This window comes from Oryzias latipes, chromosome 9 (assembly GCF_053564925.1).
Source record: "Oryzias latipes strain Hd-rR chromosome 9, Olatipes_Hd-rR_3.1".
Lineage (NCBI taxonomy): Eukaryota > Metazoa > Chordata > Actinopteri > Beloniformes > Adrianichthyidae > Oryzias > Oryzias latipes.
In genome coordinates this window covers 2809561-2832753 of record NC_136245.1, presented here as the reverse complement: position 1 = coordinate 2832753, position 23193 = coordinate 2809561, and the positions used below count along the sequence as shown (strand labels likewise).

General features: G+C 42.3%; 2 protein-coding genes across 3 annotated transcripts; both read left to right on the top strand.

Moving 5' to 3' along the window:
* Nucleotides 1-1116: 1116 nt before the first annotated feature.
* On the top strand, nucleotides 1117-18783 carry LOC111947938 (GTPase IMAP family member 8-like). Of its 2 annotated transcripts, none has more exons than XM_023958831.2 (8): nucleotides 1117-1276; nucleotides 4859-4891; nucleotides 6953-7006; nucleotides 7095-7727; nucleotides 7971-8000; nucleotides 8401-8454; nucleotides 16918-18060; nucleotides 18150-18783. In XM_023958831.2, exons 1-8 carry the CDS (start codon nucleotides 1132-1134, stop codon nucleotides 18221-18223), a joined length of 2166 nt encoding a protein of 721 aa, XP_023814599.2. In that variant the 5' UTR covers nucleotides 1117-1131; the 3' UTR covers nucleotides 18224-18783. The 2 variants fall into 2 exon arrangements, with proteins under 2 accessions (XP_023814599.2, XP_078808569.1); XM_078952443.1 differs by having other exon boundaries at nucleotides 1202-1276; nucleotides 4818-4891.
* Nucleotides 18251-19900, top strand: LOC144994486 (uncharacterized). Its single transcript, XM_078952444.1, has one exon. It carries the CDS (start codon nucleotides 18392-18394, stop codon nucleotides 19757-19759), a length of 1368 nt encoding a protein of 455 aa, XP_078808570.1. The 5' UTR covers nucleotides 18251-18391; the 3' UTR covers nucleotides 19760-19900.
* The last annotated feature ends 3293 nt before the right edge of the window (nucleotides 19901-23193 follow it).

Sequence of the window (23193 nt, the reverse complement as noted above, 5' to 3'; positions counted from 1 at the left end):
TTGATTCCCTTGCTTCCCAGCCGCATAGTGTCTTTTGGGCAAGAAAATAAAGCCCAGATTGGTTCTGTATGTTGGCACCAGTGTTAGACGCCAGAGCCAGTGTGTGAATATGTGTGTTCATGGGAAACTTGGAATGCGCTTTGTTTCTCCTAAGGCTGGTTTTGGTTGGGTTTTTTCTCCTGTTTTCTTTTTTTGCAGCATTTATCCCAGTGTCCCATAGGTGACACATATCATTGAAGTGGGAGTCCACATCTTTGGCAAAGCCTTTTCCTGGCTTTAGTGATAACATCCAGTCCTTCTTTTTGCTCTGTTTTTCATACCTTGAGTTGGTGCAGTTGGAGATTTCCTGCTGTGAGAGCTTCATGTTTTCATCCTGCAGTCAACACTTCGCCCAGGGAGCAACCTTGAGTCTTGCTGTGGAGCTCATCTCTGAAAGCTTCATGTGGCTGCTGGCTATTAATAAGGCGTTAGTCTTATCTTTGAATTTTAGTGCAAGACTTCTTGCTTTTGCTATAAAATCATCAATAATTTCGCCTTTAGTTGTCCTTCAAAAAACTTCTACAGATTTGCCAGACTTTCTTTTCATCTGCCGTTAGAATGCTAGCAATTAGCCTCTTTCAGCCCTCATCTCTGATGCCTCAGCATATTTTCCTATAGCTTGTTTAGCTCCATCTGAGATTTTCTCATCCTCTAAGTTCAGGCCCATTCTTTGTTTGAATAATGAAATTGTGTCACCCATCCGGGTTGGACCAGTTCATAAAAGGAAGATGCACCGCCGTCTTGAAACAGCAGGCTACTCGTGCAGTTAGCAGCAGCACGTCATTTATCCACGGACAAGTTGTCGTTTCAGTTCACGTCGAGGAAAACCGGATGGTTTTATGGGCCGCTTTTCCTTCTTTCTTTTTTTCTGAATCTCTACTTTCTGCTGACACCATGAAGTGCTATTGTATCAATAAAGAATGACAATAACTTATAGAGGGACTTTGCAGCTTTACTCCATATCTCTCCGATTAGCCACCTACACACAAATGGGGGGGGGCAGGTAAAAAGGCAATCCCTGTGTCCCTCCGTGTAGGGAAATATATTCATTGCATATGAGACATTTTACAACGGAAGGATTTCATTCAAGTCATGTCCTCTCTTTCGCAAACTTGCCAGTCAGGAAGTTGCGTAAACTCCACTTCCCTGGAGTCCAAAAGAGGGATTGCTAACCAGCCGACTTTGGTAAGGAGACTGACCGCAGGAGAGCAGAGATATCCAAACGGATCATTTTCAGGTGAGTTTATGATCAATTCAATGTTTCAATGTTTTTTACAAGTCAAAAAGAAAAAGGAGACGTCTTAACTTTTCATGTTTTTTTTTGGTTCCAAAATGAGAAATCTTTACAAATGAATGCAGATAAACTGAATCGGAGAAGATTGTAATGTATTGTTTTTTTTTTTTATTTGTTATGTGAGGCTGTAGTTTGTGTCCCATTTTTAAAAATGTATCTAACAACTATGAGGGGAAGTTCAGCAGAAACCGCCATCTTAGTCTGGACAGATTTGAAAATGTAAAAGTGAAAGTGGTTCATTTAACTGCTTAAAGTTGCTTTCGGTCTAACCCACTTAACTTTATTTTTTAATTTACTGAAGTCAGATTGATTTATATTTTGAATTTAGTTATTTTTGTCTGAAGTATTTCAGTCTCTTCTAGTTGAATCTTTGGAGGATTTTCTTTCAAATTAGATCTTGTTTGCTTTATATCTTGAAGTTCAGCAAAGTAAATCAGCTCTGATTCATGTCTGTGCTCCTTGGTGTTGATAAGATGGAATATTTAATTGTGATGTTGATCCATTGTTGCTTGGAATTCAAAGCAAACAGCAGCCTTAAAGCTGAGTTACTTCCTGTTTTGTTTTACGATGATGTTCTAAGCCAGGGGTCGGCAACCCATCGTTTCGGAGCCACATGTGGCTCTTTCATCCATCTGTTGTGGCTCCTTGTGACTTTGGAAAATAATGAGTATTTTATAATAATTAAATTTTATTTTAGTTTGTTCATTTTTCATGGCATTTCAAAGGCGCTGCTGGCTCCGCACGAAGCGCGAGCCACGTAAAAAACAGCTTCGTAATGAGCTCGTATTTATCGGGCGAGACCTGCAGAGCTGATAACAGGGAGAGGCACGCGGGGCGGCTTCAATAAACACTCCGATCTTCTGCCGGGAACTTGACGTGCCGTGGGGCAGAGACCAACTCGCTGATGACAGACTGAGAGTTCGCGCCAGTGTTGCCAGATAGAGTCACAGTTTTCCAGCCCAAAAGTCATCTGAAAACCGCCAGACCCAGCCAAAAACCGCCCAACACAGCTTTTGTTTATGTTTTTTTTCGTACTGGACTGATAAAACAAAAGATTTTTCTAAATAAAAGATAGTTCAGACTAATAATAAAATGTGTACAATATTGAATATTTCTTCAGCGGGCCGCCTTCTTTCAATCATTTTCTTAACCCGCTCTATCCCCGCTATAACCTGCGTCCTGCTCTTTCATCCTTGTGCTGCGCTGGAGCGACCCGACTACCGTATTTTGCGCTCTCTGTGTCGGACACACTGAGGAGCGCGGGGGAAACAACTCTCAGCTGCAGAGGATGTGAACAGGTGAACAGGTAGAGAGGAAAAGCAGGTAGAGAGGCGGAGGAGGGGCTTTGGCTTCAAACTCTGTCAGAGATGCAAACACGGGCGTCAGATTGAGACGCAGCTTTCCCTGCGGGAGTTGAAGCAGAGACTTTCTCTGGGATGATTTTATGAACTCAAACATGGAAACATGATTACCAAGTAGAACTCTTCAAAATAATAAACCTGATCTCTCCACATTCTCAGTGTCTACCATGCATTGATTAACACATCGCTCCATGCAGCGATCAGACCAGAACCAGTAGCTCCTCCCACACGCGGCCGCGGTATCATCCTTTAAAAAACATAATGTCCATTTGCAGCTTCGTATGCTTCAGACGATGTCCGATTGGCCAATCTCCATGTCAATCAAGTCCCTTACTTCTGAGTGTGTACTTTGATTGGCTGGTGGATTTTAAAGAAGTACTTTTTTTTTTAAATCTTTTCTGGCCCGAGATCTACACTCATGTCATTGAAGATCGACCGGTCGATGCGATCGACGTAATGAGCACCTTTGAATAATATATACATGCATAATATATATAATGATGTCAAAACGGGTTGTGGCTCCGGGTACTTTCTTTTTTATTAGGGGCGGTCCCAAATGGCTCTTTGAGTAAAAAAGGTTGCCGACCCCTGTTCTAAGCTGTAGTCGAGTGCCCAGCTTGAGTGTCAAACCTCGTTGGCGTTTGAAGCAGCTGCAGAGATAGAGGATCCGTTTAATCTTAATTTCAATGCTGTGTAAAAGAAAGGTGACAGATTTTCACGTTATTGACACACTGAATGTCATTATGTCATTTTATGTATGACAATGACAATAAAGATCAATCAATCTATTTTACAAAATATATCATTAACACTCAAACATAAATATACAGAACTGTTAGGAAGAAAGACTGACTGCTCCTCTTCCTCCTATATTGGAGAGGCCTGAGTCTGCTGCTGTAGGAGCTGCATCAGGCTGATCCAGATGTTAAGAGGGGGTCTCCAGTATTGAAGACATAACATCTGCATCTCTGCCAAATCCTCCAAAGAGTCCAGTGTGCATCCCACAACAGAGCTGGCTCTCCTGACCCATCTGTTCAGCGTTTTCTGATCTGGGAGTCTTCAAACTTTATTCGTTTAGTGCTTTTCATTCAGGTGGAAACACAAAGCACTTTACATAAAAGCAAATAAAATAGTCTTAAAAAAATGAAAATAGTTTAAAACGGGAAACACGGGACAATTACACAATATTAGCACCCCTCCCTCCAAGTTAACCCCTTGTACCAAAACTGAACAAAACCCAAGAACCTGCATCTCTAAAGAAACAGTCTGGCTCGTTCTGCTGTGCAGAAACAGTATAATGGGGGATCCATTTATTCCAAGGCCAGACCCGACCACAGGGGTCACTGCCACAGCGCCCGTCCAACCCAGAGCAGCTCAGGGCCCACACTAAAGCTGCGTTCACACAAATATGCATTTTCGCTTATAGTTTTTTTAATCCGTGCGCCCAGTGCTTTATTCTTGACAGAACAGACCCGGAAGAACAACATTTAGCCGTGCTGACAACATTTTCAGCCACAGCTGAACTTAAACTGGAATAACAAGCGGACTGTGGCATAATCTCTTTATAAAAATTACATAGGATATTGTCAGACACAATTTATGAGGGAAAATAACTTTAGGTAACAAAAGGGAACGTGAAATGAAAATTTGTAGAGCCCGAGCATATCTCCACGCTAGGTAGTTTGTCCAAGTGGTGTTACCATAGTATGACGTTATCTTCAGTTGAAAGGACCCCGAACGGAAGATCCTGGCCCAACGGTTATGGTACCTACACCGGATCTCAGATCGCGTCTGTTCCATTGACTCTACACTAAAACGGGCCGCCTCCGCCGCACGAATCGCAATTGGTGTGAACGCAGCTTCAGGCTGTTAGACCACAGAGTGGGACCCCAGCCAGCCTAATGAGAATGAGCACTGCAGCAACAGCACCCCCTACAGGAGGAGCTGGTAGTGCTGCAGAACACAGATAATGATTTGGTAAAACAAGCAGTTTTTAAACAAACAAAAAGACATTTTACTTTAATAGAAAATAACTTTAGGAATATAATGACAGATATATCAATAGTTCAAGTGTGGATCACATGACTTTGGTTCTGCTTAACTCCTGATGTTTAAATTTAAAGGATGTTTCTTGGAGACCGACCGTCTCTTCATCTGCCTGCAGGTGAAGAAGACGTCATGGCGACGGCAGCAGCTGGTGAGTTCAGTCTGTGTCCATTAAACTCAATAATAATGGTCAACACATTAAAATTCTCATGAGGAAGGTTTCTATTATTGCAGATAGAAGACAATATTCACCCGATTACAACAATATTAAATAAACTAACACTGAATGAAAGTCTCAGAAGCTCCTGTTATTTCTGAATAGATTCAAAGGACGTCATGTTAAACTTACATCAAAGCTCCATTAAATTCATATTTCCTAATGTCTGCAGGATTTTTACAGCTGCTGGACCTCTGCTGACAAAAAAGTCACAAAATCGCATAAGTCATGCTGGCATTCAGAAGAGTGTGAAATGTTGCAGCGGAGGCACTGATTGGACCGATCTTTTGTGTTGAGAAAACTGCATAGAAATTGATTGTTTCTGTAGGATTTGGAGCCACGTCAACATTTAAAATCCTTCATTTTAAAAGTCTCTGAGATGAAATGAATCATTTTGTGTTTTCTTGGTCCTCAGGAGTGACAGAGCATTCTCAGTAGCTGCAGCTTTCTAACATGACGGTTTTTATCTCCACATCAGAGCTCCTAAAGTTTTAAAGCTTCACTTCAAACACACGTATTTTTATTGACTTTTAAACATTGCTGAGTTTTATTTTTATTTTGATTATTTGTGCTCTGTCCCAAAAGCCAAGTTCCATGACCGGGGTTTGGGCCGCCGAGGCACCCGCCCTCGACTGCCACGCAAACCACAATGCACCGGCCCCTTTTGGGGTCTCCTACGGGTGGTGGGCCCATGGGAGAGTGGTCCCACGTCACTCCTTCGGGCTGTGCCTGACCAGGGCCCGTGGGAAAGGCCCCGGTTACCAGGCGCTCGCATGCAAGCCCCAACCCTGGCTCCAGAGTGGGGCCCCGGTGACGCCAATCCGGGCGACGTAATCGGGTCCTTGTTTTTACTCGTCATCAGGGGGTTCTGAACCGCTCTTTGTCTGACTGGTCACCCAGGACCTGTCTGCCATGGGTGACCCTACCAGGGGCTTAGGCCCCAGACAGCTTAGCTCCTGGGATCACTCGAGCTCTCAAACTTCCCCACCACATTAAGGTAGCGGTTCACAGTGGAGGTGGCTTGCCATCTCTCGGTGGGTGGAGTACCCTTACCCCAGGTGTAGGAGATTAAATATCTGGGGGTCTTGTTCACGAGTGAGGGAAGACCGGAGTGTGAGATTGACAGGCGGATCGGAGCGGCGTCCGTAGTTATGCGGTCGCTGTATCGGTCCGTTGTGGTGAAGAGAGAGCTGAGCCGAAAGGCAAAGCTCTCAATTTACTGGTCTATCTTCGTTCCAATACTCACCTATGGGTCAAGAACCGAAAGAACGAGGTCCCGAATACAAGTGGCTAAAATGAGCTTCCTCCGTAGGGTGGCGGGGCGCTCCCTTAGAGATGAGAGGTGAGAAGCTCGGCCACCCACGGAGAGCTCGTAGTAGAACCACTTCTCCTCCACACCGAAAGGAGCCAGTTGAGGTGGCTCGGGCATCTAGTCCGGATGGCTCCTGGACGCCTCCCTGGAGAGGTGTTCAGGGCATGTCCCACTGGGCGGAGGCCAGGACACGCTGGAGAGACTACGTCTCTCGGCTGGCCTGGGAACGCCTTGGGGTCCCCCCAGAGGAGCTGGAGGAAGTGGCTGGGGCGAGGGAAGTCTGGGCATCTCTGCTAGGCGGAGGAAGATGGATGGATGGATGGATGGATGGATGGATGGATGGATAGTTGTGCTTTGATTTATTTTTTCCATTCATGGTTAGTTTTGCTTTTATTTTATGATTGTTCTTTTATTCTGAAATGAAATTGTGCTATTTTTAATATAAATAATTTTTGTCTTTCTGCATCCCACATTGATTATTAAATTAAATTTTTTTTTGATCTTTAACTTGTTAAAAAAAACATGTTTTTAGTTTTATCAAACTTATCAGTTTTTTTGTACCCAGTTACTTTTTTGCAGATAAGGAATCTGAAATAAGATAGAAAAGAAAAACTTAGAAATAGCAACACGTCCATTTTGAAGCTGCCTTCTCAGATGTAAAGAAATTTCCATCACTCTTACAGACTCTGAAGCTCCTGTGAGGCGCAGACGCAGTAATCCACATCTACCACCTTATAGTGAGTCTGAAGAAACAGTTTTGATGTTTTTCTTTAAAAATATGAATAAAGTTGAATCTTGAATGTTCCATCTTTCTTTTTCCTGCAGTGTCTGAGCTGAGGGTGGTTCTTCTGGGGAACAGATGTTCTTTGAAGAACTCAGTGGGGAACATGATTTTAGGAGGGAACTGTATTAGAGAACCAGACTGCTGTCAGAAAGTTAGCACAATCATTGACGACAAAAAGATCATTCTGATCAACACTCCAGATCTTCAGCATCCAAACCTGTGTGGAGAAAAACTAACCAAGTTTGGAAAAGACTTGATGAGACTCAGTGACCCTGGACCTCATCTGTTCCTGCTGGTTCTACAACCTGAGAATTTCACTGAGGAAGAGGAAGAGAGACTCCAGTTCCTCCTGCAGATGTTTGACTCTCCGTCCAATCACACTCTGACACTGATTTCAACATCCAAACAGGAAACCTCAGATGTCAGAGAGAAATATCTTCAGGATCCACTGATAGGAGACTTTCTCTCTGAATGTAAACATGAATTCATTCAGAATGATGAACTTCAACGTTCCAAGCTGTGGAAAACCATTAACCAGATTCTAGAGGAGAATCATGGAAAGAATGTGGGCTTTCACCAAAATACATCTGCACACTTGGAGTTACCCAGTTGTCATGGAAACGAGGAGCAAGAAAAAGAAGAAAGAAACACATTAGATGTTGTGAAACAAGCTGGTATGCAAAAAAATACTTTTGAAATGACTTCCCACCAGTAAAACATAAATGAATTTAACAATCAAAGTATTAATGTTTAATGTTATTCTAACAGGGAAACACATTCATACTTTAAACTACAAAGGATGTAATTTGGGATCATAGATTCAACCCATGATTTATTTATCATTGGTGAAAGAATTTCTGTCACATGTGAATCTGTTTTTAAAAATAAATACATTTTAGTTTTATTTTTCTTCACAGGAATGGGAATCTATAATGCTGCAAAAGGATGTGAGTCAAACTGTTAACATTTAATGATTAATTCATGTTGATTTTAATTAGGCCTGCACAATAAATCGCCAACTTATCGTTATCGCGAAGTCAACCTGTGCGATATGCATATCGCAAAAGAAGGTGAAAATTGCAATAAATGGTAACCTTAGATGTGTTAAAACAATCGTTTGGCAGTTTCAAGTATTTGACAAATTAAATAAATCCATTGATGCATTTGACCAATTGGATAGAGCCCCATTTATGTTAGACGTTCGCCTCCTATGTAGATGATGGCCGTTTGAGTACAATTTTTAAGCTGAAAGGAAATTATATTTTTGGTTGCTTTCCTCATATCGTGCAGGCCTAATTTTTATATAAAAAATTACATTTCTTCTGTTGATGGATTTTCTTCTCACAGGGTGGCCATTTTCAGGAATTGTTGGTCAATCAGAGGAAACTGCAGAACCTCAATGTAAGTAAATACACTGAATTCTGTTGTTTCTCACCAAGTTGTTTCTTCTTTTTCTATGTTGTGCTTAAACATTAAACTGCTGAAGATTTTGTTCAAATGTTTGGAAAACACCAAACTTTTTCTTTTTACTTTACTTTTTTCTTTTAATCAAACTGAAGCAGGTATAGAATTATTAGTAAAAATGGTAAATGACATCTACTTATAAACAACTTTTTCTTTATTTTATACCAAAGCCCTTTACAGTTACAGTCACATTCACACACACACCAATAACTGCAAACAGATGTGGACCAGGGAGCACACACATGACACACATTACACACATGGACAAGCAGACAGGGAACTATGTTTAAGTGCTGCATCTTTGCATCCCTCAGTTCCTGCTGCTGTTGGTTGTAGACTCTGAGGGACGTTGTGGGCTGGGGTGTCATAAAATCTGTTATTTATTAAGATAAATGCAAAAAATATTTTAGGTCAAAGTAAAGAATACTGCTCGTACAAGGTCCCTCACGTATGAGGTCATCAGTTCATCTCTATTGTTGTTGTTTTCTTTTGTCTTGGGCAGATGCTGCTCCACATTAAAATCAGCATCTCCATGCAGTCTGTCAGCTGAGGGCTGTATGAAGTGCTCTACAGTTTCCTGATAGATAATTGCATTTAATATAAACTTCAGAAAACATGTAGGACCAACGCCAGCAGGGATCATGGCAAATGGCTGTGATGCATTAGTTAGTGAATGACTTCCAGGTGGCCTTCTTAAGCAGGCCTTCCATTCAGGCGCTGCAGGATTTTAATCCGTTGCTGAGCAAAGTGTTGCAAATTGTTTTCATGGTGACTGTGGTCCCAGCTGCCTTGAGGTCATTCACCAACTCCCGCTGTGGTGGCAGGCCAGTTTCTCACAGTAATCAAGATCATTGCCACCCCACGCGGTGAAATCTTCTGTGGAGCACCAGACCGAGGTCTATTTATTCTTAAATTTTCTCACAATTAATACCCATCTGAGATGCTGGGTATTAAAGTATTAAACAGATGACTGTGGTCCCCCTCGCGTTGGTTGCCGCACGGATTTGTGCCTCTCTCCTCTGCACATAGTAACTGGGGGTCTGTCCTCTGGTATGCTATCCCCAGGCCCTGTTAAGGCCTTCTATCATCCAACAATATCTGCTCCCGCTGTTGAGTAGCTGATCTAAACCACTTCTTTGTGTCGGTCTTTGGTGGGGCTGGTGGGCCGGCTGCCGGGGTTACAGTGAGGGCTGGTCGTGGGTGGCTTTGGCTGACCTTAGGTGGTGGTGAAGGGGGTGCAGGACACCCTGGTTGTGTCCTCTATGCAAAGTTTTCAGTCCTTGTCTTACTGTTCGCAGGGTGAGACTCTCTGCGGTGCCTTGTAATGTGAAGCTTTCACTTGGCCTCTGGAAGAAGGATTGTTTTTTTCTGATCCATCATCCAAAAAGGCAAACGTCTCCAATGTATGTTTACCATTCTTCAGCAGCACTTTGCTTATCTTCAGAAGCCCTTGATTACAGCCAGCTTGGCGGTCTAGATGGATCACATCTGTAGATGATCTCTCCATCTCAGTAGCTCATTCTGTTGGTGGTTTAGGTACAGCTGCTCTGAGGTTCACCTCATGTAAGGCTTCAAGGTGTTTCCCTTGGCATATTTTACACTACACTTTAAGTCGACACTGAGCAGCCTGATGATGTCGCCCGCACCGCCAACACAGATTATTGGATTTAATCCAAGTGGACTACTGGTCTTTGGTCAAGATCTTGAAATTGCTGCATTGGTCTAAGAAGTGCAGTGTGTTTCTGCAATAAGGGGAGTTGGCTTTAGGCTTTCCTTGAACTTCTGACACAGTGGAGGTTGCAGCTGATGGCTCTTCGTGAGCGCCTTTCTGTCTTGCACCATGCAGAACAGTTGTGGTCCACTTAGCAGCTCTTTTATCGCTTTTAATGGTGTTTCTATCTGTCAGTGACTCTTCTACTTTGTCTGAATGATCTCCACCTTCTTGGAAAACCATCTCATATTCCAGCCACTCTGCAAAGTCTCTTAGTGATGATATTCCATCTTTCTGTGGGTAGAGGTAACGATGGAAAGCAGCACGCGGGTCTTGGGGTAGCTTACGAGCAAGCCTTGCAACATGAGACCCACAAGGTAGCTCTATGTTTCCATCATCTCCAAGTTGCTCTAACATGCCCACCAAAGCAAAAACTCATAAGCCTTGTGCTATCCTATGACCCCACCCTTACATTGACGTGTGTAGGAAAAAATCTGTTCGCTTTGCAGATTTTTCCATGCGTGTTCCAAAGTTGGGAGAGATGAAAGCAAACCACAGGATTCGACCGGATTAAAATATACAAAGTTTATTTCCCTAACAATAGTTCTAGAACAAATTAAAACAGATCATCTGGATTCTCAAATTAAAAGGCCTGCAAAGCGCAAGAGACTACATGCGAGTTACTTGCAGGCAGATTTGAGAACAGCAGAATTCCTCCAAGCAGGCTCTTAACAAGTGGGTCGAATTTCCTCCTAATGGACACAACATGGCGGCCGAATCTCCGCCCTGGACGCTCTGATTCATTGGCAGATGGCCCGCCTGCTTTCACCAGCCTATAGTTGAAGGTTCACACTGCAAGGATGGTTTCCATGTCAGCACATCGTCAGGTAGGACAACAGGAGGGCAAGTTTCAATCTAGTAAACTGTCTTGGATCACCTCTCGTGAACTCTGGGATTGAAGGTAATGGTCCCCTGTAGATTTTCTCTCTTGTAGCTGTGGCCATGGTGTGAGCCAACACTGTTTTTTTGTGAGTGCATACTAGGAGCTTCACTAGGTCCAGATTGAGGTTGTAGTAGTGGTGTGGACTGAGCTGCATGTGAGTGATATGCAGGAGCTTCAGTTGATTTCTGTTGTAATTGTAATCCTTGTAAATGGTGGCTGAGGTCTTGTGTAATGATTGGTGGCTGTGGAGTTTGACACATTTGTACCTCCAGGGGGTCATACAAGTCTTTTGGCAGGAACACTGGAGGTGGAGGTAACGGCCATTCTTCCTCTGCATATGTTGTGGAGGGTAAATTAGGCTGCTCTGGTTGCAGGGAAGATAACTGTATAGGCAGACGTGTGGAGATCCAAGTTTCCTCAGCTGAAATGCCCCCCTCTGGTCACTGTTTGAATTGTAGACTAGTTGATGCATTTAAAGCAGAGTTAGGATCCATCTGCCTCTTCATGTCTGAAACCACCATCTGGTGTCCCCTGTTAACCTCCTGCATGTTCTGCACTATGTTTAAGAACTCCTGTGGGACATTGGGAAAAAGTGGTACCTGGCCAACAGCTCCAGTGGGGCTAGGAGTTTGGCTGAGGGGTGTCATCTCGGCATAACCCTCTCTGGATCAATGCTGTTCCAAACATGCAAAAGATGGGAGTGCATATGATTGATAATCCGTCATCTATCCTAATGGACGCACTGTCCTCTTAGGACGTGCACCTCGCTGGGGATCATAATCCATCTTCTCTCTGTAATCAACCAATCTTGCTCGAAGGACCAAATTTTGTACTTAAGACTTCAGTCTCTACGATGGGTTCTGGATGTGGACGAATTGCAGAGAGCACACTGGTCAAGTGTGTGTATACTCCCCAAGAAATGACACACCAGATAATGACCTTTGTCTGTTTCTTCTTTAATCTGGATTCGCCTTCTGGGTTTTCTCTTCTTTAGCTTTTTTTTCTTTAGTCGTTTCTCTTTTACTTGTGTTTGTATTTGTATTTAATCATGGGCTTAATTCATTATTTAATTATTTTATTGCACAAGTGTGGGTTTGATTTGAAATGGTTTATTTCAAGCAATTAAGTAGAAATAATACACAAAAGCAATACAATCATCAGTTATACATTCATACACTAACTAATCAGACTTATGATAATTAGACATATTAATAAATATTGCTTGAAAGGGAGTAGAAGGAAGCAAACTTATATAAGAAGAAGAACTCAGTGAGAGCGTGGACTGATGAGGCCAGGGAGAGACTGAGAGACTCTTTCCAGACCACGGAATGGGAGACACTCTGCAGCTCTCATGGAGATGACATCGACAGCCTGACCCACTGCATCACTGACTACATCAGCTTCTGTGTGGAGAACATTGTACCAACTCGGAGGGTGCGGTGTTTCTCCAACAGCAAGCACTGGGTAACCCCTGAGCTGAGAGCCCTACTGAAGGAGAAGAGGAGGGCTTTTATTTCAGGGGACAGAGAGGAGCAGAGGAGAGTTCAGCATGAACTCAAATACAAGATCAGACAGGCCAAGAACAGCTACAAGAGGAAGCTGGAGGAGCGGCTCGAGGTGTGTGGAGAGGACTAAAGACCATCAGTGGTCACGGACAAAGAGCAGACACGGTGACATCTGATGAAGACCAGGGCTTGGCCAACGAGTTAAATCTGTTCTTCAACAGGTTTGACTCCAGTCCTCCCCCCTCCACTTCACACATCCCCAGCCCAGCAGCTAAACCAACCCCCACCCCCAATCACTCTCATCACTGCACACCACCCCCATCCACAGCCGTACCATCTCTGCCCCACACCTCCACCCCCTTTGCCTCACTTCTGATCAGGTGAGGAGAGAACTGAGGCGACTTAAGGCCAGGAAAGCTGCAGGTCCAGACGGCATCGGACCCGGACTGCTCAGGGACTGTGCTGACCAGCTCTGTGAGGTGGTCACTTACATCTTCAACCTGAGCCTGAGTCTGGAGACGGTCCCAGTCCTGTGGAAGACCTCCTGTGTGGTTCCGGTTCCTAAGATGGCGCACGCTAAGGAACCAAACCACTACAGACCAGTAGCCCTGACCTCCCCTTTGATGAAGACCATGGAGAGGCTCATCCTCAGCCACCTTCGCTCAGTGGTCAGCACCGCAACGGACCAGCTGCAGTTTGCCTACAGGCCGAACATTGGGGTGGATGACGCTGTCATCTACCTGCTGCACCGGGCGTTGACTCATCTGGAGGACGCTGGAACCGCTGTGAGGGTCATGTTCTTTGATTTCTCCAGCGCCTTCAACACCATACGGCCAGCTCTGCTGAGAGAGAAGCTGGAAGGGGCTGGAGTGGACGGACGACTGACCGCATGGACGACCGACTACCTCACCAACAGACCACAGTATGTGAGGCTACACAACTGTGTGTCAAAGGTGGTGGTTTCCAGCACTGGTGCTCCTCAGGGGACGGTGCTCTCACCGTTCCTCTTCACCCTTTATACCTCGGACTTTACATACAACACCGGCAGTTGTCACCTCCAGAAGTTCTCTGACGACTCGGCCATTGTTGGCTGTGTGTCGGGGGGGAACGAGCTCCAGTACAGGTCAGTCATCAAGGACTTTGTGGACTGGTGTGAGCGTAATCACCTGTGCTTGAACACCAGTAAAACAAAGGAGATGGTGATTGATTTCCGGAGGAGAACACCACAATACACACCAGTGACCATCCAGGGCTCGGACATTGAGGAAGTGGACAGTTTTAAGTACCTGGGTGTTCACCTCAACAAGAAACTTGACTGGACTCAAAACACCGATGCCCTGTATAAGAAGGGCCAAAGTTGTCTCCACCTTCTGAGGAGACTGAGGTCCTTTGGAGTGTGCAGGCCTCTCCTAAGGAGCTTCTATGACTCTGTGGTGGCCTCTGTTATCCACTACGCCGTGGCCTGTTGGGGAGCAGACAGCACAGACCGGGACAGGAAGAGACTGAACAAGCTGGTCAGGAGGGCCAGTTCTGTCCTGGGCTGTCCACTGGACTTTGTGGAGGAAGTGGGTGAAAGGAGGATGTTGACCAAGTTAACATCCATCATGGACAACACCTCTCACCCACTACATCAGACAGTGGAGACACTGAACAGCTCCTTCAGTGGCAGACTGTTACACCCCCCATGCAGGAAGGAACGGTTCCGCAGGTCATTCATCCCAACAGCTGTAAGATTGTGCAATGCCAATGTTTAAATATGCATGTACAAATCTGTTTTCATATATCCATAGCTCATCTGTATATTCTGTGTTTTTACTTTATTTATTTAATTTTATTATTAGGCATAACATGTGTTATGTTGTAATAGTGTACATTATTTATTACTTACTTACTTTTTACTTTTTTCTATTTTTGCACATTTTTGTATTTGTATACTTGCACATTTGGGAACACCCCTCACTTTTGCACATTGCTGTCACTTTTCTCTGCTTTTTGGAACTGCTGTGACAATTGAATTTCCCCAATGTGGGATCAATAAAGAATATCTATCTATCTATCTATCTATCTATCTATCTATCTATCTATCTATCTATCTATCTATCTATCTATCTATCTATCTATCTATCTATCTATCTATCTATCTATCTATCTATCTATCTATCTATCTATCTATCTATCTATCTATCTATCTATCTATCTATCTATCTATCTATCTATCTATCTATCTATCTATCTATCTATCTATCTATCTATCTATCTATCTATCTATCTATCTATCTATCTATCTATCTAATCCCACCCCGTTATAATACTATAACCATTTTATTACATGATTTATCAATATCCGGTTCCTAGCTTTTATCAGACAGAATTAAGAATCGTGAAATATCAATAAAGCACATGACAAAGATGAATTACTTAATTATTGTGCAAAAATTACTTTTTTAGAAATCAACATGGCAAATGCAGATCAGTCATCTAAAATATATGCAGATTATGTTATTTATAAAAGTCATTCATATGATTAAAACATAATACTATATCAGTAAAATAGACATAACACTGTTTCAAAAATTTTCATAGCAAAATTTCATCAAGTATCAAAAGTTAAAAAACATGTGCAAAATTATGTTACATTAGAAAAGATTTTTGAATCAATTTATCAATTTTTGGAGCAAGTGAAGTAATATCATTAACGTCGATCAATTTTACCATTTTCAATAAGTGATTAATCATTTGTTTTACTTTTTTTTGTATTTTTTTCTCTTTTTTTTAATTATAAAGTAATGCTGTAAGGGAAAATAAAAAGGGTCCATAATCTGTCGATTGTCCATGGTTGGCATTTCTTCTTTTGCTGATTAACAGCCGTACTTCTGGGTTCAAAACAGTTAATAGTTCTATTCCATGTTATGTCTGCAGACATTAGATTCAGGTCCATATCCTTCTTCAGCTGATATCAGCTGCGGTGAAAGTTGAGGTCAAGTTGTCTGCATGTCAGAACTCTCTGCTATTATTCAGGTGACGTCAGACGTATGGAGAAAGTGAGGAATCCAGGTGTCATATTTCTTGAAATTATTTGGCTCTTTGGTTTATTACTCCATGTTGTTTCAGACGTCCGTAATCATACACTTCTCAAAGTCTTTCATGGTCTTCACAACCAGAACCTTGGACCGGTCCGGTGGGCCGAGTGGTTTGACGTAAATCCTGCAGCCTTTAACCCAAGTGTTCTCAATCTGCTTACGCTTCCTGAGAAGCCGTGCATGTTTGGAGATTTCAGCATTCCTTCTGGTCAAATGGTCATTCAGGTAAACAGTAGATCCTTTCAGATTCCTCCCTTGGTTCATCAGAGCTAGCTTGTGTTTTTGATTCACAAACCTGATGAGGATCGCTGGTTCATCCGTCTCCTTTTTCCTGGGGAGCGGGTGGCGGGTCTCGATGGTATTAAGATCCAGGGAAATCCCTTTAGATGTGAGAAATGAATGTATTTGCTGTTCCAGAGATTCTCCACCGCTCGCTGCTTCAGCACTGCTAGCTACGCTAGCGCTAGCATTAGCAGCGCTAGCTCCTGCTTCATTCAGCTTTGGTCGAGGTTTGATTGGTACTCCAGTGAGAATGACATTATTCATCCTTACTTGTTGTTCCACATCGTCCAGTCTTTTCTCCAGAATGTCGACCCGGTTTTCTCGTTTCTCGTTTTGAGTCCGAAATCTTCGGAACTCTTCCATCGTCTCCATAAGTGGCGTTAGCTTAGCGGACACTTGCTCCATAAAAGAAAACAGCGTAACTTTAATATCATCAAGAATCTTTTTAAGGTCTTCATAGTCCTGGCTTTTTTCGGGGGGGGCATGGTCAGCTCTCTTTTTTTGGAGAAAATCAACTTTTTAAGTCATTTGAAGATAGTTGTATCCGCAGAGAGCCACGCACGCACGGGTCCTGCCGTAACCCGGAACCGTTTTTTTTTTTTTTCAAGATTACCATTGCAACAACACATCATCAGTAGGGTAAAACTAACCTGTCTCACGACGGTCTAATCCCAGCTCACGTTCCCTATTGGGTTGATGATGGTGGGGGTGCTGTGTGGACATACCAGCTGAAAATACTGTCCAATATCCTTGACCCCTGCACTAATCAGCCCAATGGACAATTCAAATTGTTCTCATTTTTATTACAGGCTTCCCTCCACCTTTTTATGCTTGTTACATTCTTTGTAGTTATTTTTTTTTTCTTTCATTTTGTTGCAGTTTCTGTCAGGATTGTTCTTCTGGGAAAGAGTAAAGACAAGCTGTCAAAAATGTCCAACTTCATCATTGGAGATGAAGTTTTCCATTCACAGTCATCAAACAAACAGTGTGTGACAACATCTGGAGAATGGAATGGAAAATCTGTTTTAGTTGTTAAAACTCCAGACCTGTTTGTGATGAACGAGCAGATGGTGAGAAGAGAGATGAGCAGATGCAGGAGTCTGAGCTTCCCTGGACCAAATGTTCTGCTGCTGATGGTGAAACCATCTGACTTCACACAAGAAGATGCAGAAAAACTGAACTTCATCCTGAGTTTGTTTGGTCAGAATAGTTTTCAACACTCCATGATTGTCTTCACACACAAAGAAAAACAAGCCAAAGTTCTAAATGAGCTGCTACAGAAGTGTGGAGGAAGAATGTACAACATGTTGGATAAAAATCATGGACTGTTGATGGAGAACATTGAGAGGATGATGAGTGAAAACAGAGGATCCTTCCTCACCTTCACTGAAGAGACCAGAGGACCACAGTGTGAACAGATCAAACCAGATTTAAACCTGGTTCTGTTTGGGAGGAGAGGAGCAGGGAAGACTTCAGCATCTAAGAACATTCTAGGTCTGTCAGTCAGCTCACAGCAGAGTGTTAGGAACCAGGCAGAGGTGTGTGAACGTCTGGTTTCTGTGGTGGAGCTGCCCCCCTTGTCTGAAAGAACGCAGAAGGAAGTGATGCAGGAATCCTTCAGGAGTGTCTCCCTCTGTGACCCTGAGGGCGTCCACGCCTTCATCCTGGTTCTTCCTGTGGATCCGCTCACTGATGAAGACAAAGGAGAGCTGCAGACCATCCAGAAGGCCTTTGGCCCTCAGGTCAAAGACTTCACCAGGATCCTGTTCACCGTGGACTTTGATCCCAAAGATCCAAATGTTGTTAACTTTGTGGAAAAGAATGAAGACATCCAAGAATTATGTCAGAGCTGTGGAGGAAGATACGACATTCTCAACATCAGGAACAAACAGCAGATCTCAGAGCTGCTGGAGAAGATTCAGGTGGAAAATAGTTATTCAGCACACACATTTACACAGGCACAGATGGAAAAGAACATTGAACTAGAGGAAAACATGAGACAACTAAACAGACAGGATCCATGTGAGTAATTCTACTTTTCTATTTCTGTTTTCAGGAATAAACATTAAAAAAACTGACAATATTCTAAAAACTAAACTTGAATGTTTCAGGTAAAAAACAGCAGAGTCCAGAAAGTGTCAGAATCGTTCTGATCGGGAAGACCGGCAGTGGAAAAAGTTCTTGAGGAAACACCATCCTGGGAAGAAAAGAGTTTAAAGCTTACTCAAGTTCAGCTTCAGTCACCAGACTTTGTCACAAAGCTCTGGGTGAAGTGGACGGTCGTCCCGTTTCTGTGGTCGACACTCCTGGTCTGTTTGACACAAGTCTGTCAAACAAAGAGGTTTATGAAGAGATGGTGAAATGCATCAGCCTGCTGGCTCCAGGACCTCATGTCTTCCTGCTGGTGATCCAGATTGGACGATTCACACCAGAAGAAATGGAAACACTGAAACTTATCAAGGAAAGTTTTGGAAGAAAATCTGAACAGTTCACCTTAATTCTCTTCACAAGAGGAGATGATCTGCACCATGATGACAAAACTATTGAAGATTATATTGAAAGATATCCAACTGAAATGAAGAAACTGATCAGAGACTGTGGAGGAAGATACCACGTGTTCAATAACCGAGATAAAAATAACCAGCAGCAGGTGAGAGAGCTGATGGAAAAGATCGACAGAATGGTGAAGAAAAATGGAGGATGCTGCTTCAGCAATAAGATGCTGGAAGAAGCTGAAGCAGCGATTCGGAAAGAAATGGAGAAAATCCTGAAAGAGAAAGAAGAAGAAATCAGGAAAGAAAAGGAGGAGCTCACGAGAAAACATGAAGAAGAAATGCAAGAAATGAAAAGAAAGATGGAAGAAGAGATGAAAAAACTGCAGCAGGAAAGTGAACTGAAGTTTAAAGAAATGAGTGAAAATATTCAGAAAGAGCACGAACAACAACAAAAAGAACAAGAAGAAAGAGAAAAGAAGAACAAGGAGAGAGAGGAGGAGGAAGAACGACAAAGAGAGTCTTTAAAAAAGCAAATAGAAGAGTTGGATAAAGAAATGCAGTCAGCAAGAGAAGAAAAGAAAATAGAACTGGAGAAAGAGAGAGAGGAGAAACAAAGAAATCAAAAAGCCTGGGAGGAGGAACGCAGAGAATGGTGGGAAAAACAGAAAGAAGAAGAAGAAAAGAGAAAGCAGGAAGAGCAGAAACGACTGAAGGAACTCGAGGAACAGTTAGAAAAGGAAAGAGAGATTCGTGTACAGAAAGTCAAGGAGGAGATCAAGATCAAGAAAGAACTGGAAGAAAAAGAAAAGAAATATAAGGAAGAACAGGAGAATCTCCTGAAGAAGTTTGAGGAAGAAGCCAGAAAAAGAGCTGAAGAGAAGAATGAATTCATGACAAAACATGCAGCTCTGAAGGAAACATACACCAGTCAACTGAAGGACAAAGAGGAGAAGTACGACTTATTAAAGGCACTGAAAGAAACAAAGGAAAGAGAAAAAAGGCACAAATATCAAGAAGAAATCCGTGACTTAGTGAAGTGTGTGTCTAAAAAGAAAGAAAATCTGCCTGAAATCAAAAATCTGCTGATAAAACAGGAAGAAGAAATGAAAAATACTCCAACTCAGGAACAAGAAAACCTACAAACAAAACATGAAGATGAAATAAGTGATCTGATACAAAAACTTCTGACTGAAGTTGAAGAAAAATCTTCCTGCTGTATTTTATGAAATTCCAGCCTAATTTTTCTCTGTCCTCTAAAGAAGTCTTTCTACAGAAAAATGAATCTCCTGAATTTACCAAAACAATCAGATCAGAGACTCTGGAAGGACGACTACTGCATGGAGGATGACGCTTCATCTTCCAGGAGGAAATGTGTTTGGATGATCAGCAATCACTTCAATATTTGGTGAAATCAAACCATAAACAGCAACAAAAGAACTTTCCTAACTCTCAGTGAGAAAAAACTGAAGGGACAGAACAGAAAAGAACAGAAACTAAATGGACAAAAAGCTTCAGGTTGTTCAAGAACAGAAAGTTTCAACTCTGGATAAACAGTTTTTTAACTTGGTAAGAAATGATTAAATGTCCCAGATATTTGTCAAAAACATGTTTTAATGGTTTATTGTTGAATTATTTGATCATAGATTCCTTTAGTGCTTCTGAAATGACTGACTGATTTATTTCCTTCGGAATGGTTTTGAAATGTTTGGATCCTTAACGTGTTTCTAACATGTTTGTGGTTCTGGCTGCAGATATTGGTATGTTATCTGTGGGAGACACAGAACTCAGCAGAACACCACAGACAACAACTGGAACAAGAGAAACACAAAAGCTCCATTTAACTAGGAGTGGGTCTTCATGGTGTGAAGGGTCCATCTCCATTTTATTTCGTCTCTCCTGTAATCCATGGACACCAGTGAAGATCACAAATCATTGAAGAAAAAAGGTTCAGTGCACTGTCTAGTGGGTCTAGATGACCCAACTCCCAATGTTAAAGTGCCTAGGATAGCACAAGGGTTACGGTGGACCTTATCCAGCTCCTTTGCTGGATCAAAGGATTGATCCGTGATCTAACATTTACAGAAGGACAGCTGTAGATTGTTCTAACTCTCTTAAGATCATGTGTTGACGAACAAGGACCTTCATTAAACAAAAACAAATGTGCTGCGGATGGTAATTACAGAAATGCAGACCAGTTCATTTGTCCAATGGTTCTGATACGTTGTCCTGGTCCGATGTTGTGGCTGTTGTTGCTGATGAAATATGTAGAATCACAGAATATTATTTAGACTGAATACTAGATGTTGTTTAAGCTCCATCTCCATTTTACTTTGTCTCAACTCCCTATAACGCACATGTCCAAAGTCCGGCATGGGTCATCCAGTTTTTCATCTGCCCACAAGCTGTCATTAAAGCAATAATCTACGACCCCCAGCTATTTCTAAGAGCTGTCTGTGTACGATCGCTTGATTGGGATTGACTGAGAACGAGGGCAGCTGCTTCCAGGACAAAAAGAAATTGGCATATTTTATTTATTGAAACATGAAACAACTGTGTCTGCCTTACATGCCAAGAGACCGTGGCTGTTTGTAAGGAGTTTAGTGTCAAGAGGCATGACCAGACGAGACAGGCTAACTTTGATAAACAAACTACGAAAGATTCAAGAAACTGGAAAGTGTTTTAATGTTGGAGCATCGTTTGTCACAAGAAAATCCGTGAGTCAAATGACAAATAGGTAGAAACACTGACGGCAAAGCACTGCAAACCTTTTATCGATGGGGAATCTGTTAAAGACTGTGGATGAAAACAGTTTGTCCTGGAAAAAAGCAGGAGTTGACTCATATTTGCCTGGAACACTGCGGTACGGAGAATTGAAGACATTTATCCGACATTAACCCTTATGCTATCTTAGATGACCCCCCCCCCTTCCATTGACGTGTTCTTCCTACCATGACAAAGGTGGATGAAGGTGGAAAGATTTCATGTAATCCATGGACACCAGTGAAGATAACAAATCATTGAAAAAAAAAGGTTCAGCGCACTGTCTAGTGGGTCTAGATGACCCAACTCCCAATGGTAAAGTGCCTAGGAAAGCACAAGGGTTATGTAAGTAAGTAAGTAAGTAAGTTTTATTTATATAGCGCCTTTCACAGATAAAATCACAAAGCGCTGAACAATAAACAATATACAACCCAGTAAAAGCAGAAAAACAATCAATTAAATCAAATGTAAGCAAAACTAAATTGAAGAAAAATAAACATAGAATAAAAGTAACAATAAAACCAGTCAGTTAAAAGCATTTTTGAATAAAAGTGTCTTCAGTTGACTTTTAAAAGAATCGACGGTGTCAGCCACACGAAGGGACAGAGGGAGGGCATTCCAGAGTCTGGGGGCTATTCCCTGGAATGACCGGTCACCTCTGGTTTTGTACATTGTCTTAAAAATCTTTAAAAGATTTTGATCTGAGGATCGGAGGGCACGGCTGGAAGCGTAGGGACAGAGCAAGTCTGATAAGTATTTTGGGGTCTGTCCATTTAAAGCTCTATAGGTTAAAACTAGAATTTTAAAATCAATACGCCACTTGATTGGGAGCCAGTGCAAGGAGGATAAAATGGGGGTAATGTGTGCCCTTTTGTCTGATCCTGTTAAAAGCCTTGCAGCAGTGTTTTGAACTAACTGAAGACGGTTAAGAACAGATTTATTAAAACAAGTAAAAAGAGAATTACAATAATCTAAACGAGAAGAAATATAAGCATGGATAACCATCTCTAAGACTGAGTTAGAAAAGAACGCCCGCAATTTTGCTATGTTACATAAATGATAAAAACAGTTTCTAATTAAAAGGCTGGAATGATGGTCCAAAGACATTGACTGGTCAAACCAGACACCAAGATTTCTGATACAGGGCTGCACAGAGGAGCTTAAATAACCAAGATGCCGGGAAATTATTGGGATTTTGTTTTCTGGGGCAACTATTAGTGTTTCCGTCTTTTCTGGGTTTAGCTCTAGACTGTTACTTGTGAGCCAAGATTTAACCCAAGCAAGGCAATCTAGAAGTTCTGTAAGTTCGTGGAGTTCTGTGTCATTGAAAGAGCAGTACAGCTGAATATCAGCGGCATAGAAATGGTATGACACATTTTTAAAGTTATTCAAAAGCTTTCCAAGAGGGTAGATGTACATTAAAAACAAAAGAGGTCCTAAAACAGATCCCTGGGGCACACCATGTAGGAGTGGAGCGGTATCAGAAAGCATGCCATTTATGTAGACAGAGAATGTTCTATTAGTCAGGTAAGAGGTAAACCACTTTAAAACAAACCCAGCAATACCAAACTCATTTTCTAATCTACCCAACAGTATTTTATGACCAACAGTGTCACATGCAGAGGATAAGTCCAAAAGAACCAAAACTGTATACTTTCCAGAGTCAGCAGCCATCTGTATATCATTTGAAACTTTAAGTAAAGTGGTCTCCGTGGAATGCATCTTTCTAAAACCAGATTGGTATTTATCGAAGAGTTCATAGTTGCTTAAAAAAGATGTTAACTGTTCTGCCACTATCTTCTCCAAGACTTTTGAGAGTATAGGTAATTTTGAAATTGGCCTATAATTGGAGGGTTGTGATGGATCCAGGTTGGGCTTTTTTTAAGATGGGACTTATCGC

Coding starts and splice junctions, on each gene's coding strand:
- LOC144994486 (XM_078952444.1), top strand. CDS start 18,392: ATGGTGAAATGCATCAGCCTGCTGGCTCCAGGACCTCATGTCTTCCTG.
- LOC111947938 (XM_023958831.2), top strand. CDS start 1,132: ATGTCCTCTCTTTCGCAAACTTGCCAGTCAGGAAGTTGCGTAAACTCC. Junction 4,892..6,952: donor CATGGCGACGGCAGCAGCTG/GTGAGTTCAGTC, acceptor TCACTCTTACAG/ACTCTGAAGCTCCTGTGAGG. Junction 7,007..7,094: donor TCCACATCTACCACCTTATA/GTGAGTCTGAAG, acceptor TTTTTCCTGCAG/TGTCTGAGCTGAGGGTGGTT.